The sequence below is a fragment of the Zeus faber genome, assembly GCF_960531495.2.
Source record: "Zeus faber genome assembly, chromosome: 5".
Taxonomy (NCBI): domain Eukaryota; kingdom Metazoa; phylum Chordata; class Actinopteri; order Zeiformes; family Zeidae; genus Zeus; species Zeus faber.
This window is the reverse complement of record NC_137192.1, coordinates 11,836,273-11,862,989: the sequence shown is the minus strand read 5'-3', so window position 1 is coordinate 11,862,989 and position 26,717 is coordinate 11,836,273. Positions and strand designations below refer to the sequence as shown.

General features: G+C 40.5%; 1 protein-coding gene across 1 annotated transcript; it reads left to right on the top strand.

The window, feature by feature from the left end:
• Positions 1-2,143: 2,143 nt before the first annotated feature.
• LOC307230529 (solute carrier family 2, facilitated glucose transporter member 5-like) lies at positions 2,144-24,059 on the top strand (the record flags this gene model as incomplete). Its single annotated transcript, XM_080000965.1, has 16 exons — positions 2,144-2,155; positions 2,408-2,600; positions 2,884-2,957; positions 7,317-7,394; positions 8,555-8,605; positions 9,803-9,898; positions 10,237-10,397; positions 12,105-12,229; positions 12,314-12,443; positions 12,579-12,727; positions 22,043-22,233; positions 22,621-22,731; positions 22,830-22,931; positions 23,046-23,121; positions 23,271-23,368; positions 23,865-24,059. The coding sequence occupies 16 exons, from the start codon at positions 2,144-2,146 to the stop codon at positions 24,057-24,059; spliced, it is 1,842 nt and encodes a 613-aa protein (XP_079857091.1).
• Positions 24,060-26,717: the final 2,658 nt, after the last annotated feature.

Below are 26,717 nucleotides of genomic sequence, written 5' to 3'. Positions count from 1 at the left end.
AAAAAAACTCAAATGTGCAAATCTTTGAATCAAAATAGGACTTTCTTAAGATTAATTCAGTGTTCCTAAGGCTTGTCAATAGTTAACACTTTCTGTCTTTTCATTTAAAAATGCTACTTTTAGTTGTAGGAAACTGTTTATACATGACGTTAAAGAAAACACAATATTTTTTTTACTTTAAACCACATCTTGTCATTGTTATAACTTACCTTGTTGTGTGTAAGTACAAGTGCAGTCTTTGTAGTGTTACAGGTGACGTCTTATGTGCATCAATAATGGCCTATTTAGTTAGGTTTACATATTTACAGAGTTCAAGTTCAAGAGATTTTTTGTCACATACATATACAAACGGTCATACATGTATGCAGTGAAATGTCATGACACCTTGTGTTTATGCCAATACGCTCTATTTACGATAGTAGTCGCATTTACGTAAATTTAGTTTTGACTTTTTGTTTTCATGAAATATGAAAAAGTTTGTGGTATTTCTGTGAGTAATTGTGGTATATCTGTGAGTAATTACCATTGCTTCTATTTTTCTATTTCTCTCGCTGGATCTTGAACGTGTCACTCAGCTGCACATTTGAGTGGACTCAACTCGACAAGGTCACAAGTTTTTGTGGTTTACTTTTTTTCATATTTTTCATGAATCCAGCAGAGTAATTGGGAAAGTGAGGGCCGGTGAGCGCCGGCTGAGGTGAGGAGGTGGAGCGGCTACATTTTGTACGAACATTATTACCAGACATTTTGACCGGCAAGATTATAATTATTATTATTTTTTTTACATTTTACAAGGCCAAAAAAAGGGTAATTTCGATGAATCAATCAAATGTCAATGAAACAATCAATGAAGTGACTTTGTGCTGAAAAGCATAATGCACTTTTCCCGCTGTTTCTTACCCGAACACCAAAGTGACATAGTGGGAAACAGGCATTCGGGGTTGGGTGGGAATGAAAGAGGTGCCATTCTCTATATTCCAATCAGTGTACCAAAGAAACGGACAAAAGAGATAAAATATCAATCAAAAAGATCTCCAGACATCTACCAGGTAAGAAAGTGCATAGATATATACTTAAACGCATAGTTTGTAATCTCTAACCACCACAGAGCAACAGAGTCTACACTTCACACTGGACACAGTGCCATTCTGAATCAGTTCCTGCACATTTATAGTAAATAGTATGATGACAACATAAAACGTCTTACTGTAAATCTCATCCGGCTCAGTTTGTTTACAAATAGTGGCATGTCAGTCAAGCAGGACTAGCTGAATATTTTGTGTCAAAGTTATTCGGATTTTCACTAATATCTGCTCCGTATGTGGATCGATTTGGATCAAACTTCAACCATGAGATGTTTGTGACATACCAGTTATAAACGACACGTCAACCGTGTTCGTAACTTCTGTCATTGTTGTGTTCCAGATACTTTTAGGCGGGTTGGACATATTTTGGCGTTAAATGCATTGGATCGTGTCTGTGATATCGGGTTTTGCTCAGTATGTGGATCGATTTGGAATGAACTTCAACCAAGGTCAACTTCAAGTTCAAGAGATAACCACAAGGTGTTTGTGAAAAATACTAAAATGTGCATAATCGACATGAGGTGCTAGCGCAGGCGGCCGTAAGGGGCGGCGCCATAATCGCGTTTCTGGGTTCTATAATTATATAATATAATTTATTGTCTGTGTTGTATTAAATATACATTTAAATCCTCCAAAATGAAAATTACCTTAACTTACCTCCAGCACTTACCTCACAGAGGAGAAGTCCTGGCTATAAAACTATTATAAGATTATAAGATATTAAAACTTGACTCTTGAACTTGAGCTTGAACATACCAGTTCAAAACAGATGTCAACTGTGTTGGTAGCTTCTGCCATTCTTCTGTTTCAAATAGTTTTCAATGTCAAAATTCGGAAATTGTCTTAATTTTGAAATTCTGAGAATTTCAGCTGGATCCCCTATCTAGAACTGTTTTCACACATGAACTCCGGACATGTCCAGATAATCAGGTAGAGCGTGTAGGAGGCAGGACGCAATTACACATGACATATGATGTTGCAGTTTTACAGCACACCCAACATGGTGGACGAGGCTACTGGCTAAGCTGTAATTGTGACATTTTTTGCTTTGATACTCCATGTATTTGGACGTAAGTAGATGTTCCTTCTTTACTCTCTGTGTTGTACTTTTAAGTGGCTGGAGGGGGATGATGATGTCACAAATCGGTCTGCTCCTGAAACTTTTATTTTTCAGTTTTTCCAAAATGTGATCGATTTTGATCAAACTCGAATGACAAGTCGTCGTCCCCCCACTCCAGAGAAGAGAAGCCACACAGAGAAGCCACACAGCGGGAGCAAAGGCCAACATCCGCCTCCCGCACCCCATTCCCCACCTATGACAGCAAGTAGCCTCCAAGGGTCCTTGGAAGGTTCCTCGCCGGGTCGCAGCATGGCAGAGACCAGCCGGCACCAGGCGCAAGCTGCCAGGACCCGAAACCAAGCGAGCAGGGGGCTCACCCAATCGCCCCGCAGCCAACCACATCCCCAGACCAACCTACCAGCAGTCTGACACCCTGGAAATCCCGAGTGCTCAATGTGCGCCTGTTGGCAATTGCAGTTAAAATAGCGGGGCGCGGGGGTGCGAGTCCTTCAAGCATGTCGAACCCGAATCACTCGCACTCGCCCCGCAGACCCTGGTCTGGTGGAGTGCTGTTCGGAGTTAGATTTATGTGCGAGTGTATGTGTTCTAAACTAATATGAGTGGTATTAAAATTGCAGGACAGACATTCCACCAGACCAGGCGGGTTGGTGTGGGGGTGTCATTGGCCAAGGGGGCAACTGGGTGAGACCCCTGCTGGCAGCGTTCGGGTCCTGGCAGTTTGCGGCTGGTGCCAGGTGGTTTCTGGCGAGCTGCGACCCGGCGGAGCTGCGAAGAGCGCCACCTGGTGCTATGTAGAGGCTGTTTGCTGTCATGGGTTGTAGTGGAAAAAACTGCATCTAACAATTCAACTGAAGAAGAGAAGTTCGAGAGAGTTGAGGTCTGAAGATATAAGACTTTATTATCACTTGCAAGAAGTGACAACAGAATCTGAGTTGGTTTGGCAAAGAACTGCCGAGCCGCTCATGGACTCCTCCTTTTAACCTCTTTCTGTTGGTCGAGAATGTATATCTGTTTCCCTAATTAGGATCCCTTCCTTCCTCCTATACGGTCAATAGTGCAAAGAAGCCATTTGTCTGCATTCTTTGACGTCAGTTTCAACAACAAACCTCCCGACACTAGTCCAGGCCACATTTTATGAGGGGATGTTTGCATTCACACACCTTCCCATGTCACATGGCCCACAGTCAACAAAGCACTTATTCATGTCTTTGCTGACCCCTGTCTCACACACACTTACTTCATTCATATAGCATATGGGCAAGATAACGAATGTTCTTTCTTATTTAATGGTAGAATATAATGAACATATTTCTTTTAAATGAACTAGTAAATTTCTCCCATAGGGTGTAGTTGTGCTCCAGGGGGTGGCTTTCAGCCTTAGCTCCCGCTGTGTGGGTGGTAAAGGGCCCAGATATCTGGCAGTCTGCGGGCGTCAGCTGACATCTGGGTGTCCTGTGCTGAGCGTACTCAACTACGTGGCTTGGTGCAGCTGCCCGTAAACCTACGTAAATACGCCATCATTGATGCATATGAGACACGTCACCTGCCGTCACTAAGACTGCACATGTACTTACACACAACAAGGTAAATTATAACAATGACAAGATTTGATTTTAAAGTAAAAAAAAAAAAAAAAAAAATTTAACATCGTGTATCAACAGTTTCCTACAGCTAAACGTAGGAGATTTAAATGAGAAGACAGAAAGTGTTAACTATTGACAAGTTCTTCCAAAAGAACTGTAGCACATACCTAAAACTAATAAACTGGTGTATTGCTGCATGCGGCTATATTTATTATTATTATTATTATTATTATTATTATTATTATTATTATTATTTCCACCTCTTTTGTTCCACTCATAAAAAAAAAAAAAAATCATAATAATAATCATAATAATAATTATTTTAAGTAAGCTCTAAAATAATTGTCCCCAATCCTGATGAAAAGGCCGATGGTGTGTGCATAAGAGCATACCATGTGTGTGTATGAGAGTGTGCTATGTCCTGGTTTGGAAAACATACCAGTTTGGAAAATATCTGGTAATTACGAGGTCCTGATCTCGTAATCTCATAATTACGAGATCAGGATCTTATCATCACAAGTTAATTATATGGTATTAACTCATAATTATGAGATAATACCACGTAATCTTATAATTATGAGATAAGGTGTCTTTTTTTTCTTTTTGAATGCAATGCACTTCCATATTATAATACCTGACAGATAGTACAAAAAGATCCCATGTCAGTGGTGTATAGCTCTTCCATCAGGGCAGAATGGAGTCTTCAGATTCCATAGTCAGGACGCTCGTAAGTTTTATTCAACAATGATACTTTAACATTTTAACATAATCGAAGATTATTATCTAATGAATCATAAGAATCTAAGAACAATCAACACTGGATATTGATTTGAAAATGATTTGTAAATGTATGTTTCTGCATGAATTAATATTTCAGACAAACCGCTTCATAGGTTGTTATTATAAACTGCGATATTAGAGGTATTTCTGTGTTCATTAGTCGGCTTGTGCAAGCTCAGTGACTCAGCCAGAACTGACTTCAGTGAAGTATTAAGATAAGATTGCTCTTTTAGTATAAAAGTACACTGTAAAGATATGTTTAGTTCTTTTAGCAGAAAGTAAATTGCCAAGTCTAGTCACGTTTATTTGATTATTTGCAGAATAACAAAATAAATAAAATACAGTACAATAAATTAAGTCAATGTTAAAATCAACCGTAGTTTTAACCAGCCAATGTAGAGATCTAAGAACAGGTGTGATGCGTTAAAACCTTTTAGTCCCAGTGAGGTGAACGCTTGCAGCTGCATTTTGGATTAACTGTAGCCGCTGCACAGCTGATTTCCGGAGGCCCGTGAATGCGTCATTACAGTAGTCTAATCTACTTGCTATGAATACATGGATTACATTTTCAGAGTCTGCTTTTGACAGGAAACTTTTTGAAATATTTTTGATATGGCTCTTAACATTTAGATCACCTTCTTTGATTACACCTAGATTTCGGGCTTCATTTTTTCTCTCCAGAGACAGAACTGAGATGAGCTGCAATTTTCTGTCTCTGAGCCTTTGCACCAAAGATGAGTTTTTCTGTTTTATCTTTGTTCAGATGTAAATAGTTCTGTGACATCCATGCATTAATATCATTAAAACACTGAGTGAGGGAGTGTATGGGGAGTAAGTCATCAGCAGATAGGGATATGTACAGTTGGGAATCATCTGCATAATTATGGTAATTTATTATGTGTTTGTTTATTATATGTGCAAGTGGGAGCATATAGAGATTAAACAACGGTCCAAGAATCAAACCTTGGGGCACTCCACATATAATATCCACTTCGTTCAAGATAAATCTCCAATGGACACAAAATAACTGCCTGTCCTGTAGGTAGGTTTTGAACCACTTTAAAACTGGGCCAGATAGGCAGACCCATTTTTGTAAACTCTCTAATAAAATCTGATGGTCAACAGTGTCTAATTTCTAAAACCTGATGTGCTAGGCAGTTACAAACAGTTTTTAAAATGTGGTAGGGAGAGATTCCAGGCAGCAGGTGGAGGACCTGAGCTGACCAACAATATCGTCCAGTTTTTTTTTTTATGTCTAAAGAGACAAAATGAGACATGGCAGCAGTCATTACTGGAGAACTAGAGGGTAGAGGGTTTCAATGGTATTATGTTTAATGATACATTTTTCAATTGCCCTGGTACCCCTCTGTTGTACAGGAAAAGCAGACACATCAAAAAAAAAATGCAACAATGATCTGAAATAGCAACATCCATGACACAGGGTATAGTGATATTGAGTCCTTTGATATGACCAAGTCCAGAGTATGCCCCTTATTGCGGGTGGGTCTAGAAACATGCTGAGTGAGGTCAAATGCCTTCAATAGGCTAATGAAGTTTTGAGAATCTGGGTCTGTTTAAATGTCAACATTTAAATATTAAAATCACTTGAAATAATTATACAATCATAATTTTATTTTATTTTATTTTTTTTACCTGTGCTGTCAGGGCATACAACATGGAGTATTTGTATGTCATTGCATCCAGGACAGAGTTAGTCTACAAGTTGAGTTCAAGTTCTCAGCCTGCAATGCAGGCTTTAATTTTCAAATCATCAAGAACCCCCAGGCGCAGGCACAAGACGCAGCCGCCGGCACAGAACGGGCCACGGGCGCAAGGCATGGACCGCAGGGCTGGATCCCGGCCCCACGGTGACAGACCGACCCCCATGCCCACCCACGCCCCACACAACGGGAAGCCTGCCCCACCGCAGCCGACCAGACGCCCCACTCGATGTGAGTGCCAAGTGCCATTACACGTAGGAGCGTGTGCCCAGCGCGGGGCACCTCGATGTTAACCCTCCCCCCGCCGATGCCGGCAGGCCGCCAGGTATACAGGCCCTCCACCACCCCCAGCACCTGGGACGCCTGCCACAGAGAAGCCGCGCCGCAGAAGCAAAAGGCCAACAGGCGCCCCCACACCCCAACCCACAACGGCAAGCAGTCCCCCCAGGGGCCCCAGAAGGCACCCGGCGGCGATCTCCGCAGCCCCGTCAGGTCGCAGCACATCCCAAGCCACCAGGTGCAAGCCGTCAGAACTCCAGCCAGGCCAGGAGGGGGGCCAACCCCGGCAAACCAAGCCCCCACACCGACCCGCCAGTGACCGGCCACCCCGGAAAACTCCAGTGCTCAATGTGTGCTGTTAGTAATTGCAGTTAAAATTGTGGAGTTGGGGATGATAGTCCGTCAGGGAAGTCAAACCCGAATCACTCACACCCCTCCAGCCCCGCAGACCCTGGTCCGATGGAGTGTTGTTTGGAGTAGGATTGGTGTGCGAGTGTATGTGTTCTAAACTAATGTGAGTGGGATTAAAATTTCGGGACGGACGAGAAGCAGGCTCGGACAGAAGCGTGACAGGCAAGATGGCAGCTGCCCGCTGCATCCCCGCCCGCATCCCGCAAGCCCTCTGTCTATTGTGTGGTGTATGTGCTGAGTACAGTATGAGTTTTGGCACTGGGAGAGATAGGCAAGTCGCGACCGGATCGATACAGGGGCGCAGCAGGCCGGGGAGCAACCACGCAGCAGCCTACCCCCGGACCCAACCATGCCCCAGTGCGCCCACCTCGCATAGCTGGTGGCAGCTGACCTACAGCGGTCCGCCAAGCGCCTCCGCTATGTCGCACAGCTCTGCGCCCCCATCAGGCCCCTGGTCAGCCCCGAGCATGTGGACCACAGAACAGGGGGCGGCAGACGGCACCACCAGCGCTCTGTGCACTGAGAATGCCAGAGGGCAGGTACCCTGGCAGCCTGGTGTGACGACAGGAGACTGCACTGCCCGAAGGAGGCCACATGGTGTGCCCCCCCCCCATGGGACGCAGAAGGACACACAAGCCCAACATAAAATCATAATCCATGGAGAACTTGGACAGTAGCTCAGAGAAATAATTAAGAAAGTCACAATTCGATTTTGGTTGTCGATAGACAGTAATGATTCAAATCAGAGCACTGCAGTTTATAGATATTGCAGCTATAACTATCAGAGAAGACAGCAGCTATTCCATCGCCTCTCTTATCAGCTCTGGTGGTTTGGATTCATTTGAAATGAGGTGGTGCTGTTTCAATGAGTGCTACTGTGCCCTTTCTGTCCAGCCAGGTCTCAGTCAGTAGAGTGAAATACAGGTTATGGTTACATATAAGGTCATCAACTAAAAATGACTAATTAGTAAGTTACCTTACATTTAATAAAGCTATTTTTATTGTTCTAGGTGCATGGCTTTGTCGGGGACTGATAGTCAAAGTCCAATCCGGAAAAAAATTGTTTGGATTGCTGTATCTTACAGGGAAGTTACGTGATTTGGGTCTATGGTTTATAATAACAGGCATTTGTAAAGCAGACTGACAGTCAATAATGTGAGTAGAGTGGATCTGACTAGCCAAACAACAGCAGTGAGGACAGGATTTCAATGTAAGTTCCATGCTCATGGCGAGGAGACTTGATCCGTGAAAGTTTGGATGTACTCCATCATGTCTGTACAATAAAACCATAGATAGACAGAATTGCAGGAAATTGCAGTTTAAAGCAACAGTATGCAACTTTTTTACTTTAAAATAGCAGCGACAAAATCATTTTGATGGTCCTCTGTCTTGTAATGTGGAGAATCATCCACCATCCCCCGAACACCTGTTTTGCATCTATGTCACTTTGGTGTTTGGGTACGAAAGTGTGGGAAAAGTGCGTTACTCTTTACGGCACAAAGTCACTTTGTTGATGTTTGGTTTCGGTATTTACCACTTTTTTGGCCTTGTAAAATTAATTGTAAATTTTTTTAAATAAAAAATCTCCGGTAATAATGCTCATACAAATTGCAGCCGCTCCACCTATTTGACATCGCGGGTGAGATGGGCCAGTACGTGTCTGAGGTGAGGATCGCACCTCACCTCAGACACGTACTGGCCCTCACTTTTATTGCTTCATTACGACTCGCGTGGGCTGATCTGCCAGGCCGAGCACATCTGGTACCTACACCGATAACAGGGGGCCCCTTTTCTCCCCGCGCCCTCTCTCCCTGCTGCTCCCCAAGAGCCGTGGGTTGAATGCTAGCTGTAACCTTGGTGTAAGGTGTAGTGGTGTAGTTATTGAAATGTGACCAAGGTAGGTTCACTTTTGTCCAGTAAAATAAATTATTTTCGGACACAGGAGTGAGTTTTACAACAGTGGTGTAAAAGTGCAATTGCACTCAGAAACTGTAGGGGTGCCAAATACCAAATACCAAAAGTTACATTGTGCTGCTTTAACAACAGCATGCACCAAAAAAATAGCCAATAATTATAGGGTAAAAAATAGAAAAAATGGCAATATAAAATAAACCTAAATAAAAAAAATACAAATTAACGATTTACCTTCAAAATAAATAAAACAAAAAACAAAATGATATAGCAAAATATAATAATAATAATAATAATAATAATAATAATAATAATAATAATAATAATGATAATATAATAACAACAATAACAATAACAACAACAATAATAACATAATAATAATAATAATAATAATAATAATAATAATAATAATAATAATAATAATAATAATAATAATAATAAATAATAAAAATAATAATAATACAGCAGCAGGCAGATGTACAAGGGGTCCAGTTTAGTCTTGTTGGGTGCGTTTTACAGTTTCCTGGGTTATCTGAAACGCAGCACGATTTTCCGAGTTTACTTGAACACAGCATGTTCTCTACCAAGTCTGTCGTCTTCTGGTCTCAGTGTTTGATGTCGTGTCTGCTTCTACTTCTTGTCGTTGGACAAATTTCTTTTTTTTTTTATATATCAGCCCCAAGATGCCTCGGCCCACTGGGAAAATGCCCGGATCATTTCTTTAAAAAAATACAATTTGACCTCTACTATGCGTTAGGCCTGTGACAGCAATGATTCCCAACCTGTGGTGCCAGACCCCCATACGGGGTCGCCAGAGATCGCAGATGGGGTTGCAAGGCCTTCTACGATTTGAGGCACGTCTCCAAATAGTCAAATATTGGTTCAAAAATCCATGACTGATACAATAAGTTCTAATGTGTTGTACACCGACTTTTTATATGTCGACTTCAGACCAGCGGAAATGCACTAATCTTCATCCTTGTTTTGGGCCTCGGAGGATCCTTTCAAAATGGATTCCACACCACTGGTATCAGTTCCCCCTCACCGGTGAGATGCATTTCGTTGCATAGTTGTTATCAATGTTTAGCCCCCTTTTTTGTGAAAAATGTATATGAATTAATTTATAAAAGGATAATAAAAGTGATTTGAACTCTTAGCTTGAGTCAGTGCATTAAAATGAAAACTTACTGAATAATTTGTTTGTATAGTGTGTCTTGGCCATTCTCAAATCTTTCTCCAAGTTTTACGTCATAGCTAATAGCTTTATCAAGCACAATCAACAATCTGTGATGCCTGTGTCTTGATGCATCCTTTTATTTTTTTCAGTAAAACAAGGGCTAAGGCATCTGGACACTTCCTCTTAACTGCTGTCCTTTGCTTTGCAGTACATTCAGCATTTCATCAACAGCAGTTGGTATGAGAGGTATGGCGAACACCCTCCTCTGCAGACAGTCACAATCATATGGTCGGCCATCGTCGCACTATATGCTGTCGGGGGGCTTGTCGCTGCCCTCAATGTCAAAAATGTCACAGGCATGTTTGGGAGGTAGGTTGAAGTTGGAGGGTGTGTGTGTGTGTGTGTGTGTGTGTGTGTGTGTGTGTGTGTGTGTGTGTGTGTGTGTGTGTGTGTGTGTGTGTGTGTGTGTGTGTGTGTGTGTGCGTTACTGTGTGCAGTGCTTAATTTGTAAATCAGGAGGTTCTGGAACAGAGAGAGGTTGCTGATTCGCTTCCGCCCAGCCCGCTTCCACTTAAGCTTCCCCGCTTAAGGGATTTTCAAGTTTTGTTCTACAACACAAAAAATGTATGTTCTAAAGAGTGAGGTACTTACCGACATATTTAATACATCAGTAAATACCCCACTCGTGAATTTGGAAGCTTGTAAGTGTCTTAAAAAAGGCAGCTGCAAACAAATGGCTAAATGAGACTACAGAGGTTGTCAGGGACATTAAACGTCATCACGCTGAACACAGAAAGTCATCTACTCACCCGTTCGCCTTCACAGCCTCTCGTTGTATTTATGCTCGCGCTCTTGAAAATTATTCTCACTTGAACTTTCCAGGCTTTTGTCAAAGAGGTAAACGCGCAAAATCAAAAAGATATCAAAGAGATAATTATAAGTCAAAATATGCGGTTTGGTTATGGTAGCGTGGTTTATGCAAATTTTTGCATGTATGTGCAATACATCTGGGCCGGTGACGACACAAAGGGAGTTGTCCTCTAACTGCCACAGTGAGTAGCAGGAGACATACAACGTAACAAAGAGACAGGTATTATTTTACCAAAAGGCAATTGGATTTACAAAGGGCAGCGTATTAAACATCATTAATATATACTTTTCTGAGGACAACTGACATGCACTAGAGTATTTTCTATTAAATAAAACCCAGTTACATGACTGTCAAAATGTATAGGCATTCCAGAGATCGCAATGTATACAAATTTCCTGAATTATAATTACTGGTAACAATAACCATAACATACAATATAATACAAGGAAGATGTATTGATTGTGTATGTGTTTTGAAATATTTTTATTATTTTTGTGTGTTTGGGTTCCCTTCCAGTTGCCTCAAAGATTTGTTACAATTACAACATAAATGTGTAGTCCACGACACAAAATTCATTTAGTTATATACAGTATCCTCTACAATTGAAGTCAGTTAAACACTTACCTTAGTTTATTTATTTGTAGGTGTATGAAAAACATTATTATTGTGAAGACAGTTTTGTGTTGATTTACAAAGTGCCATAAAATGGCAAATGCCAAAATGGATTAATAATCGTGATAAATAATCATGATCATAATATTGACAAAAATAATCATGATTATTGTTTTCACCCTAAAACATGCAGCCCTACTTCAGAATGATAACTGCCTTTAGTTGCCACGTAGAAAACCCACCCACAGCCGCAAACGCCGCCCTATGATAGAATTACACTGTAACCAGGCCGGAAAAAATGAACTTCTGCAGGAACAAAACACACCAGAATAGAGAGCCAAAGCATGAAGGGCAACTACCCTGGACTCCACGTATTGCTGCCTGCAGCTATCTTTCTTTATTGTGTTTACTTTTGGATATTGCAGTTTATGGTTGAACAATAGTTTCAAATACAATTTTCATTATTTTTCTTTTTTGTATGTCATTTTATGTAAAGTTGTACATGCATTGCCTTTTACTGTATATAAAGTTAAGTAAAGTTTGATTGATTGATCAATTGAAGACACTGCATTCCTTTCTTCCTTAACCCCTAGAAAGAAAGCCATGATCGGGAACAACCTCATCAATATTGTTGCAGCGGTGTTCATGCTGATGAGTAAACAGGCCAATTCCTTTGAAATGATCATGATTGCACGCTTTCTGTACGGCTTCGGAGCAGGTGAGCATTTGGCAAAAAAAACAAAAACAATTTTAACTTAAAATATTATCCACTTAACTATGAGGTGGATGTGGGGGCCTTTAGGTCTGGGAACGATCATCCACACCATATATCTGGGGGAGAGTTCACCCAAAAATATCCAAGGCATGGTGACAGTGACATGCATCATCTTCTCCACCTTCGGCAAATTGTCCGGACGGATTTTTGGATTGAGGTACTCGCTCATCAATAAGTTTCTAGTGAGAACTTGAAAAACGATTTAAACCACTCTACCCAAGTTTTCTATATTTAATATGTCAAGGATTTGTTTTGCCTTAATGCATCTCTTTTGTTTTTTCATGTGGACCAGTGAGATCCTCGGTCGCGAGGAGACATGGACCATTCTGCTGTCTGTCCCAACATGTTTTGCGGTGGTTCAGCTGCTCGTGTTGCCTTTCTTTCCAGAGGCCCCCAGATACTCACTGATAGACAAAGGGGATGTCGATGCATGCAAGAAAGGTTGGTCTATTTCATCTGTCCTCCTCCTGATCTGAAAGTAGCTGCACAAACACAAGAAAGGGCATTTCAATGACACTGGTTGATGTTCAACTGCAGTGGTGTGAATTCTCAGATCTCTGTGTTACTAATCTTCATTTATTATCAAATTAAATCCAAGAATGTGTATCTTATAAGGTGAAATCAAAAGATCCACATGCTCATGATTATTTGAATAACCTTTAGGCCACTTTGTGCTGACAATGAGTGCAATTCTTTACATGAGGGAAATGGACTCTTATCAACTGGGGCATAAAACTAAAATTGCAATGTTTATAGAATCATGACAAGATGAAACCAGGGAGGAAGATTTAAGGATACATTTTTTGCAAGGATGGCTAATTTCAATCGAGTGGTTGTGATTTCTTCTTATAGTCACAATTTTAAGCAACTCATGTCGTCACGACAAGACAAGACAAGGCAACAAAAAAAGAGAGCATTGTTTCTACTTGGGATGTTTCACTTCCTGTTATCCACTTCCTAAGGCATGCTGTTGTAGACAAAAGACATTCAGGTCTGGGCCTGTGAAAAAAGCCTGGAACTTTGCACAACGTTTTTAACATTTTCTGGATTAAAAACGTGGGAAGAAAAAGCACAATGCAAACAAAATCTGATCTGATCTGTATAAAACATAAAATAAACACAACAGCAAACTCAGAGTACGCTTCACAAAACTGACTGCTTATCTGTGGTTGTCGTCATCGCTTTATAGTCATGGCAAGGCTTTTGCTTATTTACATATCTCTCCTCTTTTTGTGTCATAAAAACAATCCCAGTTGGAATGAGGGTGGAGATCTGTTATTGGCGAGAATGAGTTTGGCCACTTTAACTTGCAACTTTATTGAAATGCCAGGTGCTTGAAGCAATCCCTAGATCTGAGGTGGGCCCTTAGTGCCTGGGTCTGGCGTTGCTCCCTGACACATATTTTACATACTGTAAATGGATGGCTGTAGCTGGTGGGACCCTGGCCCGAAGGGACCAGAAAACTGACAAAAACATAGCTGCCACTGTGGCAGGTCAAGCAAAGAACGTGTTTCTGTGGATTCTGAGCCCTCCTGTGGGGAGTTGTTTGGAGGGGCGTTGTTTGGAGGGGCATTGTTTGGAGGGCTGTTGTTTGGAGGAGGGGCGTCATCAGGCGAGGATCTGGATGAGCTGGATGACAGGTCTGAGGAATCCAGTGTAGTGGGGCTGCAACTGAGAGGTCGCATCCAGTCATCCTGGTCGATGATGGTGAGGGAGGAGTCCACGTGGACTGGAGTCGCAGAATGGAGGGGAGTCGGCCATGTGTTCGATGGGGTGGTGTCTTCGGTGCAGTGGGGTGTCCTGGGGAGGGCTGAGGTGGTGGGGCGGTCTCGTCCGGTGCTGGCGTTTTGGAGGTGGTTGGTGTTGGGAGTGTATGGCTCGGCGCCGCTGTTTGGATCCCAGGCGGTTGACCAGTTGTAGCCGTCTGCATGATTATTGGTCACATCTCTGGTCGTGTAGTGGTCCATCAAGTGGGACGGGTAGAGTTGCTTTGACCTAGGCACATAGACTAAAACACTTGGGTGAGAGACACACACATTGTGACAATATTGTTTGGTCTACGTATGTCCACGATTGTAAAAGTGGAATAATTCTGTGATTCCCTAAAAATGATGTTGAATGGTTGACCACAGTCTCGGCCCCTAAAGTAAACGCGTGCACCCTAGTGTAACAACAGAATTATATTATCACAATGTCTCCTATGTAGGAGATAATGTTCATAGAATATCATTCGAATTATGCAGGGTTTTCAATTTTTCCTTGGATGCATTTCTCGAATGTTGCCATTACTAATGGCAGGAAAGAACTCAGTCCAGCTTGCCTTCACCAGGCTTCCATTAACAAAAACATGTCAGTAATCACCAAACAATGTTTTAACCACGATAGGGAGTCAGCTTGATAGAGCCTTTCAAGATTCAAGAGGTTTATTCGCCATATACATATACACACTTTCATACGTATACGCAGTGAAATACCTTTACAAGGCACCCGAAGATTATGCACAATAGTTACTAAACCGAACATAATAGCTAACCTAATTCCTACCTAGCTAACAAACTAAAACTAACTGATTTTCTTAAACGTAATGCAGTTAGTGAATAGAATAAGATAAATAAAACGAAATAAAAATTAAATAAGATTCAAAAATATAATACAAAGCGGGGGGAAAAGATAGAAGGGAATTATGTAGAGAAGAAGAAGAATCTTTAATTGTCACACCACACTACAACACATGCACGCACACACACACACACCTCTGTATTAACCCATCCTTGGCTTGTCCTTCCTCCGGGGGCGCAGCCAGGAGCAGTGGGCAGCATTCGTGGACGCGCCCAGGGACCTGGTGACGAGTGTCCATTGCTGGTCAGACGATGATGTGTGCATGTTTTTGGAATGCAAAAATCTGGCGGTGGAAACACCTCTTCCTGTATTGTTCTAAGCACAATCATTATGTTTACGTAATTCTCCTACTATCGCCCCTTTTTGACAAATGGTACTCACCATAACACCATAACAAGTCATAGCTTTAAAAATATTTGCTTGATTCGCACAAGTGACACCTTGTTTGGAAGCTCTGATTCTCCACTTTCAAGTGATGCGGGGAAAAAAAGGCGAAAGCCGCCAAATGACCCTAAAGTATGCGGTAGATCACATATGTCAAAACAAGCAAAGCAATGAAAACAAGCAGGGTAGATACAGCTCTCCCTGCCGATCAAATGGCTCTGCCACCACAAACTTTGGTTTTCCTCAACAATATTTCAGTGCAGAATGCCTATAAGTAGAGGAAAAAACAACATTAGTGAGGAATCCTGTGCCGTCATCTGGGGGAAACAACCATTATCAGACAAGACCAATATGAGGTATGAAGGCTTTGTTGGCTGCATTGGTTCCATCATTTCCCATAGAGATGGGGTCAAGTACATTAGTGTAAATAACACAAATAGGGAGATCAGAATGGAGGGCATCAAAACATTAAACGGTTGTTCTGTATATCACATTAATCAGTTTGCACCGCACCATATCACATTGCCCGTACACATTCATTGAATCAAAATAAAATAATGGACAGTTTTACAAAAACACAACACAAAATACACAAACACAACCAGTTGTACAAAATAGACAAACACTGTTTTACACAAAAACAGATGACCGACAGACAGACAAAATGAAAATCCTCCTGATAGTTGTACTCATGAGTGAAATTCATTGTAGTTTAACTTTTCAAGAGCTTCAGTATCAAGATCTGGGTGGGGCAAAGTGTTAATGGCTATCGCTGCCAAGCAGTCATGTGAATTTCCATAAGAGGGAGGAAGAGAAGTTAGAGTAGGATTGGTGCACCACTTTAAAGTTACGTGAGAAGTGAAATGTTGAACATGGTGATGAGGGAGAGCTGTTGTCGGAGAGAAATTAGACGATTTGCTTCATAGCAAGATAAAGGCTATAGCATGAAATCAAAACTATAACCTTGACACCAATTTCCTGAGCATAGTATGCAACAAGACGTAATCTCCATAAAATTGCAACAACAGAGATAACATAGACCAATCTCCCTCATCCACAGTTTTGCAATCCAGCAAACCCAACATGGAGCAGGTGCAAATACTTGTTTAAAATCAACAGAGATTTTCTCTCATCTAAACGGCTGGGCAAATGCTGTCTCATTCCACGATCTGAAAAAACAATTATCACAACACCCCTGAAAGGCCATGCCAGGGTGTGACCCTGAGGAGAAAATAAATAATAAAATAAATGTCATGACTTAAATAGTGAATTTTCTTTTGTGCCAGCTCATCCTGTTCTAAGTATTTTAGCAAGTCCTGTGTACCCATGACACAAGCAGATCAATAAACAATCAACATTCAAATGAATTTTCTGCCATTAATTAACTGAAAACCAGCCAAAATAAATTTTGTAATGTAGAAGAAAAAACCTTACTGGACGGTCCACATAACTTCAACAATATGCTAAGCAACTAGAGAGGGTAAGAAAAAATAATGCGATTCACACACTAGAGCATTTAAAAATTTAGCGTTCAATAGCGTATTCCTAATTTATTTATACAATTTTACTTATACCCTTAAAGATGCAACTAATAACTGTAAACAATAAACCTCAGATCTCCAGCAGTCACCAAGCTAATAGGTGCATGACTGGGGTCGATCGATAACATTTGATCAACTATCTATCATCTCATGGTCACTTTGTGTTACCTAACTTCTAAAAAAATCACATGAATAATGAGTTAAGCTTTGAACTGCTAGTCCTATCTCTTGGCCAGTCCTATCTCTTATATTCAACTATATGTCACATCATTCTGCAGTCTGATTAGAGAAAAATCGATAGGTTATTTGGCATTTTCAATCACGTTAACACCTTTACTTAAAATATATATATATATGTATATATATAAGCAATCACTTTTGTATATAATCTGGGCCTAATCATGTTTCTACTTGACTATTTAATTGACTAACTATTGAAACCATCTCCTTGAATTTTGAAAATGATTTAATGTTAATTCGTCAGTACTCAAATCACAATGAAGCTTTTCTTAGAGAACGTTTAGTAATCAGTGTACTATCAGCATAGACAAATTGATAATACAACTGCTGCAAACATACACAAAGGCCACCTCCGGGGATCACAAATATATTTCCAGCATTTCCACAGCTCCCAGTTGGAGCAGAAAAACATTCTGATTGCAGTCATTCAGTTCGGTGCTTTGTCTGATGCAGTGGCATCACCGGATGCAGGTCCATTGGAGCATAGTTGGTTGTGTGTTGTGTGTTTGCGGCCGTTGGGGGTCAAACACTTCATGTTTGTACGTGGAGAGGAGGAAGATCAGAAGTTGACGCTTGCATTTCATTTCACACAACAGACATTTGTTCGTTGTTCAGATAATGTTACTCCACCTGATGTTGGCTACACTGGATCTCTGTACACAAGGTTTTCACAGACCTTCTCGGCAATGCAGGAGTAGAGTGTCTCTCCGCAGAATATCAGGCAGATTGGAATGTCCTTAGGGCCTCGGTGACATCCCGTGGCGCTTAATGTGCTTGCTGCAGACGTTGTCAAACAGGCAGTGTCATCGGGAAATACTTTGGGTTCTCTGATAGCAATGTCTCTAGGTGATATCACAGTAATGATTAACCCAAACTGAACATTGCTTCAATAACCACATAAATTTAGGAAAATAAACAAGAGCTAATCAAAATGATTCTGGTTCTATAGGGCACTCAATAATATCCGACAATAATTTTAACAATGGATCTCAATAAGAGGTATAGAGCTGACTTCAATCAAGGTCTTTTCATTTGTATTTTTGCATGCATTTCATCTTACAATAATTCCAATTAAGCTTATTATATAATCGTATTTGCAAATAAGTTAAATACAATTATCAATAATTCAAAAGGACCTCTGACTGCTGGACAAGTTATGGCCTTCATCATGCTGATATATTATGCAATTATTTTCTTCCAAATCAGATGCAGTCACTTCTATGCTGGTTAGAGGTCAAACTTCAGTCTACTGGATTCCTATTCAAATGCTTAAAACTGCGGGAAAAAAACACTCGATAGACGGGTTGTTTAATATTCATCAATACACAATTACAACTTTAATTTATTCACATGATTTTCAAATTTAAAGTTAAAATTTTGGAATGCCCAAATTAAAACCATTGAGACAGCCAATGTTTTTCACATTTATTTTAATGTTTAAATTTTTAGTATGCCAACACACCCATTCCATCACCTCTCCAGTGTACAAAATAAATACCTCTTTGTTACCCTACTTGCTAAGTTTTACACTGTATATCAACAGCTACCTTATTTAATGTCAGGTCGAGATTACTTCTAGAGTAAAAAATAAAAAATACGCTGTTAGATTATACTTAAACAATTACCAGCTTGCCCTTAAAAAGGAAACTGGTACGGATTTGAACACACTGTCTGTGTATATAACTGTTTATCTGCTGTATATAATCAAAACTGACAATTCCCTTAAGCAATATTACTATTTAATGTGTAGTGTATAAACTATTCTGTTTACTTATTTACTGTATCATATCCTTTCTGCTGTAACATTGCAGACTACCCTTTTCTATGGGATTATCTTATCTCAACCAGCAGATCACTTTGGCACAAAACAAAAACTCAAAACAGAAAAGAAATAACTATATAAACCAGAAGTAATGTATTTCTGCTGCTATTATGTATCATATCTGCCGTGTGTATCATTACTGCAAAGGCAACGTCACATAAACATATTTATCAGAGGTCTTCACTGGCCTCACAATTCGATTCGATTACGATTGTCAATGATTCTCGTTGCATCTCAATGTATCGTGCCGGGGAGAGCACCGACGCTTCGTCTTTTTCAAAGCCCTCCTCAGTTAGTATGACAGCGCTTTGCTCATGACGCAGCATCAAGGGCTGCATGCGTTGCCCGTGAAGCTAGTCGCCACTTTCGTAAACTCGCTGATGTCATCAGGGGTGGAGTGAAACACGACACAGTCAATGTCACTCAGCACGTCCTACAGTGTGGCTTCTGATTGGTCGGTCCAGCACCTGATCTCCTATGTCACCAGAGCTTCACAACCACGACGGGGACTGTTCAATTTCTTATAGGCTGTTATTCTAATCACAGTAAAATACGCAGACTAGAAATAAATGGTACGGTCTGGCTTCTCCTTTTTAAATGTGTGTAGGCTGTTATTTTAATCACTAAAAAATCTTCAGACTAGAAATTTATGTTATGGTTTGACTTCTTCTTGTTCATCCTGTATAGGCCTCGACTATACTTCTATATTCTCGACCGCGTTTTACTGCTGCATCAATGCATAACCTTCCACATTTGCATCGCGATGCATTTTAAAATGAGGTGCATCGCAAGTAGCCAATTTTTGTTGATTCATTTTGTTTTATTTTTTTGGAATGCTTTGCAATAAAAATCCATAAGCAAAGCAAAAACTACAGTTCTGAACACTGAACGTACTTCTCACCTCCACCAAAATTGTATTAATGAACCAACCAACACTTTTTCCAGCAACTAAATACCTGCTTCAACATCACACCACTACGATAGATCTCACAATCCAGTCTCTCATAATAATCTGACGGTCCAAACTGTTGAATATCTATTTATACTATCTCAGCCTAGACTATTGTTGTTAACTGCCACTTAACAGAGAATCACTAATTCTTTTTATACCATGGTCTTTCATAAACACACATGCACATGGATTTTTTTCACATCAGCTTCCGTTCAAGTTCCTTTTTCTGATAAAAATGTGCCCCAGCGCAACATAACTTGATTTGTCGTGCATTTCTAAAATCGCCATAAGCTGCCAAAGAGGGTCGAAAAAAGATTCTACCAGATTCATGTTTGATTGTGTTTTTTTTCTTATCTCTCAATATATTTTCAAAGTTTGATTTATTAATAGTAGATAAATGTTAAGCCGCCAAGTTAAATATTCCCGTTAGATTACATGGAGAAACACAGTTCACTGACAGAGACGCTGAACAGCGCTGAATAACGCAGATCGATCGTTTCCATTAAAATGACCATCCAGGCGGAAATCATTCCTCCATATTCAATGTGATGTGAAGTCACAATGTGAAACTGTTTTGATAGAGTTCAACCTTTGAATATTACTAGTTTTACGCACACAGCTGGAGACATTGTTGTGTAAGTGGCATAAGTCGCGAAGAAGAAAAGCTGACGTCACTTCTGTAAGATTTTCATCTCCATGTTGTTATGGATTACAAGAAGCGGGTGGCGGTAGCTCAAAATTATATCGCAGACCTTAATCTGACCAGTGCGATAGTCACTGGTCAACTAGTAACATCCCTGGGTGATGTTGGCTATTTGACATAAGCACATTTATATACCAAAATACGCACGAGGTTGTTTTACAGACACTAACATAACTGACAGACTTTACATTTTGTCGTGTTGTCCACACTTTCAAACTCCTAAATAATTCCACTTTTATAAAACATGTATTTTTTTAAATAAAAGCTTTTTTAGAAACAAAGATGACAAGAAGACAAGAACAATGCAGAGATTCCCCCATTCGGCAGGGTGTCAAGTCTCCATTCAGCAGGGTGTCAAGTGGCCAGGTGCCAAGTAGCCATGTGGCATTGTTGGTCCTCCATGCGTTTGCATTTCGAGAGCCAGCTGAATGGGTCCAAGTGTTGGGGAAACTGAGGGTGATTATCTCAGAAGCATAGTTTGCTGCACTCTCGTCAATAACAAGTCATAACATTAAAAATACTTGCTTGATTCACACAAGTGACACCTTGATTTAAAGCTCTGATTCTTGACTTTTAAACGCTGCAAAAAAGTCTAAAGGTACCAAATGTACCTAAAGTCTGTGGTGGGTCACAAATTTTTAATTACAGAAATTTTTAACTAGGTCAATATTTAAAGTTCGTTGGAGAAGATACTTCCCAGATACCTTCAACCTAGGTGGAGTCCTGCACTCAGACACAGAACTTATTTCCAAGGAAAAAAAACTTTGCCTACCTTTTTGACATTTTTATTTATTTTATTTATTTTTTTAGTCAATAGTTTCTTTGAAATGCAGGCCGACTACCCCAGGCCTTCAGCCTCAGTCTTAGTCATCGCTCTCTCCTGGCTGGCTCACCAATTGTCTTGGACAAAAGAGATTCAGGTCTGGGCCTATGAAAAAAGCCTGCATCTCTGCAGGACATTTATATCATTTTCTGGCATCAAACTTGGGAGAAAAAGCACTGGAACGAAAAAAATCAGATGACATCAAGTTTATTATCTATTGGAAACACGAAAATACGACACATGACAACAAACTAGTAGACTTCACGAAGCCGACTGATTATCTTTGGTTGTACTTCATGCTTTTATAGTCGGCCTCAAGGTCTATTCGATTTTGGGCGCCAACTTTTGGCCTCAAGGTGTACTAATTTTGAAAGTAATTTTTAAAGGGCTTTTTTATACATTCAATTTGTTTTTTATCGCATCACAGTAAGTATAACATATAGTAGGTTTTTCATGTGGGGTAGCTAATTTAACCATAACAGGTTACTAATTAACCACAACAATGCCCACTGACCTTGGAGACATTAACATGCAGTGTGAGATCTGTCATGACAGGCCAATGAGGCTTTGACGAAGCCCTCATTAAATCCTTTGGCTGAATACAACTGGAACTTCATGAATTGTTGTTGTAGTTGTGTAATGCCACATCTGTTGGTCCTTCCATCCATCCAGCGCTCCAGTTTCTATGGGGCAGCAAAGATGAGTACAAAGTAGAGATAGATGAAATGAAGGCCGAGCAGAAGGCCATCAAGGGAGTCCAAAATAAAACTCTGATGGAATTAATAAGAGACAGGAGCATCCGGTGGCAGCTCATCACCATGGCGGTTATCACCGTCGGCATCCAGTTTTCAGGGATTTCAGCGGTAAGAACATACCTTCCAAGTTGGTGGTCTGGCAATGGGAAAAGTCCAACATCAATTGGATCATAATTTGAATATGTAAGGGATAATGTGTCGCGTCGTATGCGTAATGTGTCTGTCATTATCACAAAATAACCCTCTTCAGAGTGATACAAGACCTCTGGGGTTATTACGAGGTGTAAGATGTCGCTGCTAGGGCATAGCATGAGGCGGAGTAAATCTAGGTGGAGAAGTGGTTGCTTTTGACAATGGTCTTTATTCAGAAATAACTGACTGCTGATTGACTACTCCGTATCAGGTATTGCACAGAGCAGCGTAATAACCATAAATTATATTATGGATTACTTAAAATATGTTGTGGAAGTCATCTGATCCTTCCCTGCCGCCCAGATCAACATCTTCTCCTACAACATCTTCCTGGAGGCAGGCATCCCGAAGGGGAACATCCGCTACGTCATGCTCGGCCTTGGAGTGGTTGATGTCCTCACGTCTCTCTTCTCTGTGAGTTAATGGACTAGTGTGGTCACTCCAAGGTTTTTGCCACAAGGAGGCACCCTCTTGCCAATATCACTCCATCCATCCCTCTCTTTGTCTTTCAGAGCCTGCTCATTGAACACACAGGGAGGCGGCCATTGCTCTGGGGGGGCTTCGGGGCGATGTCGGCCTTGCTGGTGTTGATCACCGTCACGCTCAATCTGAAGGTGAGGCTTTTGCTAAAGCTTTCTCCCTCACGTTGGTTTATTGGCAAAGCAGTGCAAAACTGTAGCACCCTCATATATAAATATTACATGTTTAATAAAACTGTCCTCTCACAGGATGTCGGCCAGTGGGTTCCATACACCACCGCTGGACTCTTCATGCTCTTCAACTTGTCTTTTGTGGGAGGGCCAAGTATGTAAGCACTGTGTTTCGTATGTTAACAAATAGCTGCACATACAAATACAGTAAAAATTACCCTAATCCCATTTTTATTTGGGGTGTGTGTGTGTGTGTGGGGGGGGGGGTTATAGGTGGAATAAGCATCACTCTTGCCAATGAAGTCTTCATCCAGTCTTGTCGACCGGCGGCATTCAGCTTCATTGGAATCCAACGCCGACTGGTACAAGCTGTGCTGGGCCTGAGCTTCCCTTTCCTCATTGTGAGCATTGCTGCTCTTTTCAAGAATATTTACTGTGTTGAGGCTTGTTTGATTGGTGATTATGGTGTTCCTGTTTATAACAACCATCTTATCAGCTGATATAAAACCTTTGTAATTCTTTTTAAAACCTGAAAGTTATGGAAATGAAATGATGCTGGTGATTCTTACTGGGTATGGCGTAATTCAAACAGATAAAGCAAATATGTTAAGTATTTACCCTACTGCTGTGAATCACAAGAGCTATAATTTAAACATTGGTACAGCAGATTTGTCAAAAAAGCTTTTTTTCTGGAAGAACAACTTAAATAGCTGCAGAACTAATAGCTGAAATAAATAGTCTACAGAGCTCTGGTCTTGAAAGTGATAGGGTAGTAACAAAAAATACCTCTTCATGTCAGTAAAGTATTCCAATGGATGACACTGGACACTATCCTTATATATTTGGCAACCAGTTTTCCCATCCACAAACGAACCTCTCTGTTCTTCTCTGTCCCAGCAATACCTGCCGTCCTTCTCCTTTGTGCTGTTCGCTTGCGTGTGCCTGGTGGCCTTTCTCTACACCTTCTTTTTTGTGCCCGAGACCAAGGGGAAGACACTGCTGGAGATCTCTGAGCAGTTCAAATCCATCAATGTGTGTGGGAAATCTTTCTCCCAAGACCAGACCTTGGAAACTATGGAGACCAAGTTGTGAGGAGAGTCACAACCATCATATGAGCGCCATCAAACAGGATACTATTCGTTTAACTAACCTTATTGTTGGCCAGCAGCTGCTCCTTACCACAGGGTCTTCTCCATCTTGCGCCTTTTCACACATGCCATGATAATGTCAGAATAGATGAGGCAAGGGGCCCCAAGGGACCGCAAGGGGTCCATCCAGTGCAGATGCGATCATTTGGACAATCTTGGATGGATGGATGGTGGATCTAATCATATGTTTTCATTTACTACCATGTTTAAAGGAAGAGGGTATCATGCGTGCCTCACATTGCACTTTCATTAAACAATTGAGTATTGAATATTTTAAGATTTTAAGATTTTAAGATTTATGATTTATGATTTATGATTTATTTGAATGCTTTATTTAAACATGGGACATATTTAATGTTATTTATAAGGCCATGGGCAAAAGTTGATTGCTTTAAGTGTATAAGAGAATAAATGGAAAACAAATTTATATTTGTCTCCCTTTCTTTTTTGTTTTGCTTGATCCGAAAAATTATCCTATCCAGGTCTCAAAACTGTGATACGATTCAAACTGTGAGTTTTGTGGTCTTCTGCTCCCCTACAAGACACTTACCAAGCAACATAACAGCCCACAAAAAAAATGCAGATCTCAGCTTCTTCGTACATCTAAAAATGAAGGGACATACCATACTTCCCAAAACACTCGACCTGGATGCTTCTATCTATAGAGGCCTTTCATAGAATGTTCTATATCATCAAGCTGGAATCATTTTTACTTTAGTGTCTTGTTAACGAGAAGATCATGCTTTTCCAGTGTTTTACTCAGTACCTCTGCGCAGAAATTTCAAATTTTCTTAAAAAAAAGTAATTACCAATGGTTACAGGCTGCCATATTGGATGAAAGAGAACTACACAAACCTTCCATGCAAGGCCTCTATTACTAACTCTAACACTCTTTATGCCAAGGACCCCTACTGTACACTTGATGTGCATTTGTGAATAAAATGGAATTTAGCTATTCCCCATTTTTGCTCACTGCCACCTCATTTTCCGAAAAACTTCCAAGAAAATTTCTTATAATTTAGATTTCTCAAGAAAAGGGAAAATAAGACACATTCCTTGATCATATAGGCTCTAATGCATTCAAACATTTCATCAGCTGACAAATATTAACTTGTAAAAATGGACATAAATATGTACAGTCAAATCGAAAATTGAAGTACAATAATAACTTGCTAACTTGTCAATGTGACAGTTGATGGTAAAATAACATCATGGATTATTCTGAGATAGAACTGTAACAATCACCAACAAAGATAAAAGTTTATCAAAGCTTTGAACAAAACTTGTGACAGACTGCAGGAACGGTGGTATCGGTCACAGAACAACAGGTGTTTTGTGCAAGACTACAAGGACTACAAGGACACACAGATGTGACTCCATTTAAACTTTCCCAGTGTATTGAATGATGTCTGTTTTAGTAGCCCCCACCACCATTTTGACCTGGAGCATGCTTAAAGTGATAGGCCATGGCAGTGTTTATTTGTGACCACCGCAAACTTTAGAGTAATCTGGCAGCTTTTTTTCCGCATCATTTGAAAGTGGAGAATCAGAGCTTCCAAAAAAGTTGTGTGCAAATCAAAACTTGTGCAATTCAAGCAAATATTTTTGAAGCTATGACTTGTTAATTACAAGGGTGTGGCAAACCTTGTTTCTGAGCTAATAACCTACAAAGTTTTCCCCCACACTTGGTTCATTCAGCCAGCTCCCAGAATGCAAATGGCTGGAGGACAAACAGAGCCACACGGCTACTTAACACCCTGCTGAATGGGGCAATCATTACTTTGTGCATGTGTTTTGAGAGACTGTGTCACAGTCATCAACAGACAACTATTTTTGTTTTTTAAAGCTTTTATTAAACATCAGGAATATAATTTTTTCATAAAAATTGAATTATTTAGGAGTTTAAAAGTACGGACCACACAACAAAATGTAGGGTCTATCAATAATATGAGTCTCGGAAAATCTGAAAACTGAAATCTGAAAAGCTGTCAATCACAAGGCTGGATTCAGGCTGAAATCCACTGTTTGAAATGTTCTCAAAGTCCGGGATAACATCAGATTCAGCAGCGCTGTCATTCTCAGCGTCACTGTCAGAGAACTGACTATCATCGTGGAAAATTAAGTCCAGTACGCGCTGCTTACACTGACTTGGATCTATCGCACTCGTCAGATTAAGCTCTGCGATATGATTTAGTTCTTCCTCCACCCGCTTCTCATAATCCATAACAACACGGAGATTGAAGTTTTCATAGACAAGTGAAACCAAAGGATCCTCGTCTTGTTTACTGAAGTGATGTCAGTGACGTTAGCATTTCTTCTACTATGGTACACGTTGGTACACGCCCCTTCCACAATTATGTATCCATTTGTGTGTAAAAGTAGTACGATTTAAAGGATGAACTCTATCAAAACTGTTTCACATTGTGACTTCACATCACATGGAGTATGGATGAATGATTTTCACCTGGACGGTCGCTTTAAAGGAACCGATCGATCTGCGTTGTTGAATTGGTTTTTGCCAAAATCATAGTACTTCCTCGTCAGCGAAGCGATTTCCTTGTGAAACAGGATCTGTTCTGTTGGTGTGTGCAGCGCATTTACA